Here is an 8,893-nt window from a genome sequence, read left to right on the forward strand (position 1 = left end):
AATCCAGTCCTCTCCTCTGTTTGCTTTTCAGGAATAAAGTTCAGCATCAGGCCGCAGCAGGCCCACGAGGTAAGTTCTGAGAGTGGGATAAATCTCAACAGGCGGCCCGAGGGAGTTGGGGTGGGCAGGGAAGAAAATTTGGAGCTCACAGTGAATCCATTCTTGGAAAGAAAAATGTGTCCAGTCTTTCCCAGGCGCCTTGGGAACAAAGCCCAGGGCTTTGGGTTCATGAATTTCCCTCTGCCGTTAGACGGCTGCTTTGGACCCGGGTAATAGACGCAGTAAATCCGAGCCTGCCTCCCTCAGGCCACCGGCTCCCACCGCCCGTCCTCAAGCGCAGGTTCCTGAGCAGACTGCGCCATCTTGTGGCCGAGATGACACTGGCGCCTCAGGTCCTGCGCTATTTGTGGCTGGTCGTGGCCCCCAGAGGGAAGGGAGGCCTTTGCGGGCTGGGCCAGGGTTCAGAGGGGTCACACCTGCAGAGTCAGCCTGCCTCTCTCACACGGGACAAACCCAGGCCACAGAGGGAGCAGGAACCCCAGCCCAGTGAGGGCTTGGCCTCGGTGACTCTCGGTGGCCCCCTGACCTGTCCCATCCCAGTAACCACTTCTCTTCTGGCCCACAGGACCTCCCACAAGGCAGTTCTCAGGATGGTGACTTGAAGGTATCCATAGAGAGGGTCACCCAAGACTTGTCCAGCGGGACCCCAAAAGGCCCCGACCGGCTGGTGCCTGAGCAGCATGAACCCCATCTTAAGAGGGGGTCCCATCTGCGGCTCCGGCAGCGCCGCCGCCGGCTGCTCATCAAGAAAATGCCAGCGGCGGCCCTAGCCAACAGCTCGGCCGGGCCCGCGAGCCCTGGACGGCCCTTTGCGCGGCCGGGCCCGCGGGCCCTGGACGGCCGCTGGGTCAGCCTGCAGCAGAGCCAGCGGGAGCGCAAGCGGGTGATGCAGGAGGCCTGTGCCAAGTACCGGGCGAGCAGCAGCCGTCGGGCCGTCACGCCACGCCACGTGTCCCGCATCTTCGTGGAGGACCGCCACCGTGTCCTATACTGCGAGGTGCCCAAGGCGGGCTGCTCCAACTGGAAGCGGGTGCTCATGGTGCTGGCGGGGCTGGCGTCGTCCACCGCCGACATCCAGCACAACACGGTGCACTATGGCAGCGCCCTCAGACGCCTGGACACCTTCGACCGCCAGGGCATCCTGCACCGGCTCAGCACCTACACCAAGATGCTCTTTGTCCGCGAGCCCTTCGAGAGGCTGGTGTCCGCCTTCCGCGACAAGTTCGAGCACCCCAACAGCTACTACCACCCGGTCTTCGGCAAGGCCATCCTGGCCCGGTACCGGGTCAACGCCTCTCGGGAGGCGCTGCGGACAGGCTCCGGGGTGCGCTTCCCTGAGTTCGTGCAGTACCTGCTGGACGTGCACCGGCCGGTGGGCATGGACATCCACTGGGACCACGTCAGCCGGCTCTGCAGCCCCTGCCTCATCGACTACGACTTTGTGGGCAAGTTCGAGAGCATGGAGGACGATGCCAACTTCTTCCTGAGCCTCATCCACGCACCCGGGAACCTGACCTTCCCCAGGTTCAAGGACCGGCACTCCGAGGAGGCGCGGACGACGGCGAGGATCACACACCAGTACTTCGCCCAGCTCTCGGCCCTGCAGCGGCAGCGCACCTACGACTTCTACTACATGGACTACCTGACCTTCAACTACTCCAAGCCCTTTGCAGACCTGTACTGAAGGGCGGCACCAGCTGGCGCGGCCGGTGTGCGGGGCGCTCCCGGCTCTCCATGTGGCCGTGTCCCCACCTGAGATGTAGTGCCGGGGTGGCTGTGGGATGCGCCAGGCCCTAGGTGGGGACCCTGGCCCTTGTCGTGTTCCCACTTTCTCCTCCTTGGCTGATGGAGATGCAGACTGACCCCCAGGAGCTCAGCCAGGAGTTCCGGTGACCAGGGAAGGCTGAGGCCCGAGGACGAGGCCCCAGCGGGAAGGGATTTCCTGCGGTCCCTTAGCTATTGCCTTGTACAAACCACATGGTTTGCAGCTTTTCTATGACCCAGGGGATGTTCCCCTGGATGGAGGTTACAAATAAAGCACATGGTTTCCTGAGTGGCAGTGTCTACTCTGTGGGGGGGAAGGAACCTGTGGGTCCCGGCTCCCATCCTTTCTGGAGTCTTCTGCCCTCCCTGGGACAGCCTGAGCAGCTCCAGCAGGTGAGGCTGCCGGGAAGCCCAGGGCCAGAGCCGCCCTGTGGGAGGGGACCGAGGGCCCAGAGACTCCTCCACTCGGGCCTGCAGGGGCTCTTCTGGCTGCCAGACCCTCTGGTCTTAGTATCTGCAAATTCATCCCAAAAGGAGAGGAGACACCTGTCCCCGTAGAGGCCTGTTGAGGTCCCTTCTGGCCAGTGCACCTTGTAGGGGGAAGGAGGGAGCTCTGAATACTTGGAGCCCAAGTCGCCATGTGCAGGCATTAGTGGGTATGGCTCCCAATGGGGAGTGAAGCCATCCCCAGTTTTTGGCACCCCTGGGCTCTTCAGGGCTTTGGCCTAAAGCTGTCACTCTCGGACCCTCAGCCTCATCCCTGGCCCCATTCCCCTGTCAAAGCCACCTCAGGGCTGCCAGGATCACCTGCCTAGGAGGAGAAGCTGTAGAAGAAACCACCTCCAAAAGCAACATTTACACACCATACACGCTTCTGGAATTGTCAAAAGCCAGGGCGATTCTGGCAAGGTTGCTGAGGAAGTGTTTGTGGAGCTTGGAGAGGGTGTGTGGCTGTGGCTGGGTTTGGGTGTGGCTTCTGAGGAGAAGTGCTGCCTGTCTGTGGGGTCTCTGCCCTTTCTCTGTCACCCGTGTCAGCCTGTGTTGCTTGCCCTGTGGAGTCTCTCCACAGGCCCCCCACCCCAGGAGATGGCTCTCACTTGCTGGGGAGGCGCTGCTGGGCCCTGGGGCCACTCCATCTCCTTTTCTGCCCCCACCTTAGGCTGCGGACCTTGTGAAGGGGGAGCAAGGCACTGGGGCTGCCTCCTGCCTCCATGGAGTCACATCCATCCTGACCCTGGGTAGGGTGAGCCCTCCCCTTGGATTCCAGCTACAAGTGTCCTGGGCCATTTGACACATGAGCTGGGAGGAAGCTTCTGTCAGGGTCTGAGGGACTCTGGGGACTCACAGAAGGTGGGAAGTCAGATGCCAGGTGGCTCAGGAAGGCAGAGCGGCTGACCTGACCAGGGTCAGTGAGACAGGAGGCAGGGAGGGGCCTGGCTGATGATGACCCAGAAGTAGCTGACCCCGGGCTCTGGTGCCCAGAACGTGAGGCTGAATTCACAACACAGTAAAGTATCCCTCGTCACGGATGCATTTGATGAAGCCTCAGGCAGAGCGTTACCATGTCATCTGTTCAGCAAGGTGACACCTGGATGTCCAGCTGGAGCAGCCCACAGGACAGCTTTACCCCTGCTGTGGCAGCTTAGAGACTGTGGGGACTGCCCTGCCCCCCATGTCGGAGCGTGTGTGAGTGTGTAGAAGACATCTTCCTGGTGTCACCTCCCAGAGACACCCAGGCCTGCACACCCGGGCAGATGTGCACTCACAATATATCCACTAAAGGGCTATCTTTCCTGGTGGTGATGACAGGAGACACAGTGTCTGGGCAGTGACCAGGACCACCACCTGATGGCTGTAGCACACCTCCAGCTGAGGTCATGGCCCAGAGGCCCAGCCCTGGGACCCCATCCTGAAGTCACTGGGGTGTTGCTGGACCCGGCTCCAGTCCCTAACCCTAGCCAGGCCTCACATGGACAAGGGTGTGTGGGTGTGGGTGGGTGAGAGCACCTGAGTTATGTGTGGGGCTGGGGTGGGTGTGAGACTATATCTATGTGGGGGAGGGGTGAACAGGCCTCCCCTCTCTGGAACACCTTGTGCTGACCCTTCTCCTACCTCTTCCCCCTACCCAGCCCATCTGCTCACCCCTTCCCCAGTATAGTTGGGGGAGGGGAGGGGTGACGTTTAATCAGGGACCCAAGAAAAGGCCACAGGCAGCTCCCAGGGATCAAGTAGGCACATCAAGTTGGGCAGATAGCCACCTAAGCCCCAGTGCCCTCCCCCGCCTAGGTCCCTCAAACAGGGTCTCTCTGGTGCAGCCCCCGGGGAGGCCCCTGCCAGGCCTTTGCCCTAGAATGGCTAAGACTTCTCCAGGTGACAACGCTGTGCCCTGAGTGGTGAAGAGACCAGACATCATGCATCCTAGGGTTTCTCTGGGGCCTGTAAATCAAGAAAACCTTGAGTCTTCTGGGGAGATGGGATTTAAGGTATAAGAGTCAGGTGGCTCTGGCCGCTAAGAAGTGCTGGCTGTCTCCACAGGGCTTGATACTCCTCACGGCCTATCTAAGGGGGCCCCGACAGAGTCAGGCAGGCAGTGGATGGAAGGACTGCCCTCCAGCACTTCCCCCCAGCCACAGGGCCTGTTTGCCGTTTTATCCCAGGGGGGAAGCCGCTTGGTGGAAGAGGGGACCTGTGCAGGCCTGGAGGTGGCCTCACCTCACTGACCCCTTCTCTTCTCAGCCCTTTTCTAGCCAGGAAGCACCCATGGCCAATCAATGGAATGTCCTCTGGTGCCCCTCATCCCTCCATACGTGCAGGAGGACCCAGAGCTGGGCATAGGGAACTCAGCGCTAACCCACGGGGCCCAGGAATGGGCAAGGGGGGGTGGGGATTGAAGAGTAGTCTGGGCTCAAATAACACTGCCCCATCTCCAGGGCCCTGTGCTGATGGGTACAATGACAGTTCAGTGAAGAATAAGCAGGTGCTGAGGGACCCTGGGGAGCCACCCCCTATGTATGGAGAGGGGACATAGTGCCAATCCTGGCTGCTCTGCTGGCCCAAGCTTGGGGAGGGTATGAGCTCCCTGAGCTCCGGCTCTTCCTACTGTCCTAGCTGGGGTAAGTCTGTGCTGTGACCTGACTTTCCCACTATCCAGAGAGAACCTTTGCACAGGGGTCTCACAAGGGCAGCAGAGGGAATTAGGGCCTGCGGGTGCACGGAGCTGGGGAGGTGGGCGCGGGGGGGGGTCCACAGGCGCAGAGACCGGCCTCGGCCACCAGATGGGGCCACGTCCTCACTCCTGAGCAGAGGCCCGGCTATCCCCGGCTCGGCCACAAGATGGCAGCAACGCCCTGGCTGCGCGGCTCCCGGTGGGCGGTGCGTCCACCAGCCCTGAAGGCGTCCGCACTCCCACCCCTCCCCTGCTGTTCTGTCTTTCCTCCTTCCCAACCGTGGGGTCATGCGGGTCCTGCCTTTCCAGATGTTGTCTCCAGGCAGACCCTGTAGGTCACCCTCCAAACCAACCAGTTCCAGGGGACCCATCTGTCCTAATTCCAAGCCCCCAAACACCTCCAAAGCCCCTTGCTCCTCCCAGTGGTCTAACACACAACTTGTGGTGTTTGTCTGCTACTCTCCATGAAGGTGATGTCAGGCCTTCTCTGACCGAAGATACTCACAGGGGCAGACACACGCATGCCTGTACACACGGGCACACAGCCATCTTCACAAACGCACACCAGACACTGGTACACAACACAGGTCCAGTGCACAGAGACACACAGACAGGCCTGCACCCACACACTCACACAGACATAGACACACGGAAACAGAGGCACCCAGCTCCGGACGGTGCCTTGGCTGCCTTGAACCAAATTCGTAGGTCAAATCCCTGCACTTTCTACACTGCCCTGTGTCCACCTCTGCTCTGGCACCTGGTCAGAGGTCCCCGTCCCCCACAGTCCCCAGCCACCAGCCCCCAAACACTCTCTGGATTGCAGCCTCTGAGCTCCTGTCAGACACCCCTGCATGCACCAGCCTCCTTTCTCCCGGCTCTCCCATCTTACAAACTGAAGCTGCCCTGGGGCCCCTCCAGCACCTGCCAGTTGCCGTCCTTCTTCCCGGCAGAACTCATCCTGCCTCACCTCCTTCTACTCTGGAGTCCCTGCTGGTCTGCCCTACTGCTCACAGAGGTGGCTGACAAGGCAGCTTCCACTGGCCACAGGTTCAGAATCGAGCAGTTATGTTACATGCCCTGCACCAGCTCAGTACACTCATGCCCTAGACTTCCCAAATTTGCTCCTGCGTCCTGACCTCTAGTCCCCAGGCTACCTCACCCACAGCTCTGAGGCTCCTCCCCTCTCCCAGGCTTCCCAGCCCACCCCTGCTTGGGGGGGAGGGGGGTCCTGAGTCCATGTAGTGCTGTCATCAAAACCCAAGCCACAGGCTCAGTGCCCATAGCACAGTGGTTACACCAGCCACATACACTGAGGGTGGCAGGTTTGAACCCAGTCCCGGCCAGCTAAACAACTGCAACAAAAAAATAGCTGGGAGTTGTGGTGGGCACGTGTGGTCCCAGCTACTTGGGAGGCTGCAACAAGAGAATCGCTAAGCCTAAGAGTCTGAGGTTGCTGTGAGCTGTGACACCCCAGCACTCTACCAAGGCCGACATAGTGAGACTCTGTCTTAAGCCACAATCATCTCCTGCTGCTTTGGCTGCTGAAGTAAGAACTAACTGTGGTATTTACCGGCTTACTACACTGCTCTGAGCATTTTGTGCTTATTTAATCTTCACTACAACCCTGTACAATAGACACAATTATCATCCTCTCCATTTTTCACAGATGATGAGATTGAGACACAGAGAGGTTAAGTATTTTGCCCAAGGCCACGCAGCTATTGAAGAGATGTTCCAGGATTCAAGCCTGGCTGTACACGCTTATACCCTGTAGTATACAGAACTTACTGTCTCTCAGGTGCTCCAGTGTGGTAGGAGGTTTCACAATAGCAGATAAGGAATTAAATGGTCACCAGGACAAGGGAAAGGCACCCTGTCTGGGAAAACAGAGGGACGTTTCCAGGCCTTGCTGAGAGCCCCTTTGCGGCCTGTTATGATGAGTGTGCAGGACACCAGTGGGCCGTCCTGCTGCTCACATGCAGCAGGAGAAGGTCAGAGCTGGGCTCCTCCTAGGGACGTGTGACAGGAGGAAGAAAGGGGACAGAGAAATGGTAGCCCAAGGGGGCCTGGCTGGACAAGGAAGGCCATGAAGACAGACAGCTGATGGGCAAATGGAAGGCCGTGGTGTGTCCAAGGAGGAAGGGGACATTTGGGAAGATCTGTGACCTTGGAGATAGTGTGACAGGCCAGGGAAAGGGGTGACCAGGGTGGGCAGAGGGTAAAGTCACAGATGACCTCTGTTCCAGGGTTTGTGCCTGCATCCAGTTCCATCAGATTATACCTGCCTGCTGTCCTCTGTGCCAGCTAGTGTCTACTGCGTGTGACTGAGTGTTGCCTGTGACAGTCTGTCCCTGTCTGTTGATATCTGCCTGAGTGTCTGGGTCACCTGTCTGCCTTGGTGGGTGGCAGTCTCCAGGACGACAAGTTAGGGTTGCCCCGGGGTGCAGTGCCTGGAAGCAGGGCTGCAGGGGAGAGAGTGGGTCCATTTGGCCAGCACCAGCTGACCACAAGCCCAGGGCTGCAGAAGCCTGGAGCCTGCCCCTGGGCCCACAGCAATCCCCTCAGGCCCCGAGGAGCAGCCCAGCAGGGCAGGACGGAGCTGGGCTGGGAGGGAAGCTTCGCTCCTCCCTCTCCAGACCGATGTGCTGAATTTTACTTTTCCTTTTAGTTATTTCTTCTTCTTAAATCCTGTTTCTCTCCCGGAGGCATCTAATCTATTATTTAACATTGGATTGTGCGATTGAAACTCCCAGGCAAATTGAAAATTATTTGTGTTTGAGGTTTCAGGCATGGAGCGGAGGCACCATTTCTGGGAGATCCTGGGGACCGGAGCACAGGCAGGGAACCCCCTGCTCTGCTCCTGTGAGGGGCCAGGCAGGGCGGGGTGAGGCTAGGGGTCCACACGCTCGGCAGGTCCAGGGCCCAACTGTACTGAGGCCTTGAGGACCAGACCCTACAGCTCAGGGGCCATTAATCTCCACACGGCATTTCACCTGGGAACTGCTGTCAACACCACCCACTGGCCAAAGTCCTCTCGAGAGGCCGAGCAGGTGCAATCAGTCACCTGCACCCCGCGCCCAACCTGGGGGAAAGGCCTCGTCGGTCACAGGAGAATTAATGGCACAGGGACAGGAGCTCACCGTCATTTTTCAGGGCTGGGCTCCCCATGGAATTGCAGCCAGTGTTCCGGCCTAAGTGTCAGAGAGGAGAGAACCAAGGGGCTGGATGGATGGTGACCAGAGGGTGGGGCCAGGGTTCAGTGGGGGGCCCTGGCCTGGGGAGGGGTGCCCAAAAGCTGACAGGGCATGTGACCTCATAGGGCTAGTCCTCACCTCTAATTGGACCTGCCCTGAGCAAGAGCAGGCTTAAGCCAGGGGGAGTGTGCACAGCCCTCTGCAGCCCCTAAGGAGGGGGCAGATGCCAGGACCTCATTCTGTATGGAGAAGTGGGGAACCACTGAAGGGCTTTGAGGAGGAGAAGCCCTTGATCAAGCTTCTATATCTGAAGGGACCCAAGATGAGGCTAGGCGGCTGTCTTAGTCTGCTTGGGCTAACAACAAAAACACTATAGGCTGGTGGCTTACAGGACAGTCGACGATTTCTCATGATTCTGGACTTTGAGATAAAGGTACCAGTGAGGGCCTGTTGAGAACTAATTTCCTGATTCATAAAGGGCCTCTTCTCAGGAGTCTGAGACCAGCCTGAGCAAGAGCGAGACCTGGTCTCTACTAAAAATAGGAAAATTAGCCCAGCGTTGTGGCGGGCACCTGTAGTCCCAGCTATCTGGGAGGCTGAGGCAAAAGGATCGCTTGACCCAGGAGTCTGAGGTTGCTATGAGCTGTGACACCCTGGCACATCACCCAGGGCGACAGAGTAAGACTGTGTCTCAAAACAAACTAAA

The 8,893-nt window shown here is 58.9% G+C and overlaps 1 protein-coding gene across 1 annotated transcript in view; it reads left to right on the forward strand.

Moving 5' to 3' along the window:
* Positions 1–2,029, forward strand: part of CHST8 (carbohydrate sulfotransferase 8) — a 68,806-nt gene extending 66,777 nt beyond the window's left edge. Inside the window, exons 2-3 of the mRNA XM_012810532.2 lie at positions 8–69; positions 626–2,029. Coding sequence (XP_012665986.1) covers positions 8–69; positions 626–1,744 — 1,181 coding nt within the window. The 3' untranslated portion in view covers positions 1,745–2,029. The remainder of the gene's footprint in view (positions 1–7; positions 70–625) is intronic.
* The last annotated feature ends 6,864 nt before the right edge of the window (positions 2,030–8,893 follow it).

The sequence above is a fragment of the Otolemur garnettii genome, unplaced genomic scaffold (genome assembly GCF_000181295.1).
Source record: "Otolemur garnettii isolate 467f Iridium unplaced genomic scaffold, OtoGar3 scaffold00135, whole genome shotgun sequence".
Classification (NCBI taxonomy): Eukaryota; Metazoa; Chordata; class Mammalia; order Primates; family Galagidae; genus Otolemur; species Otolemur garnettii.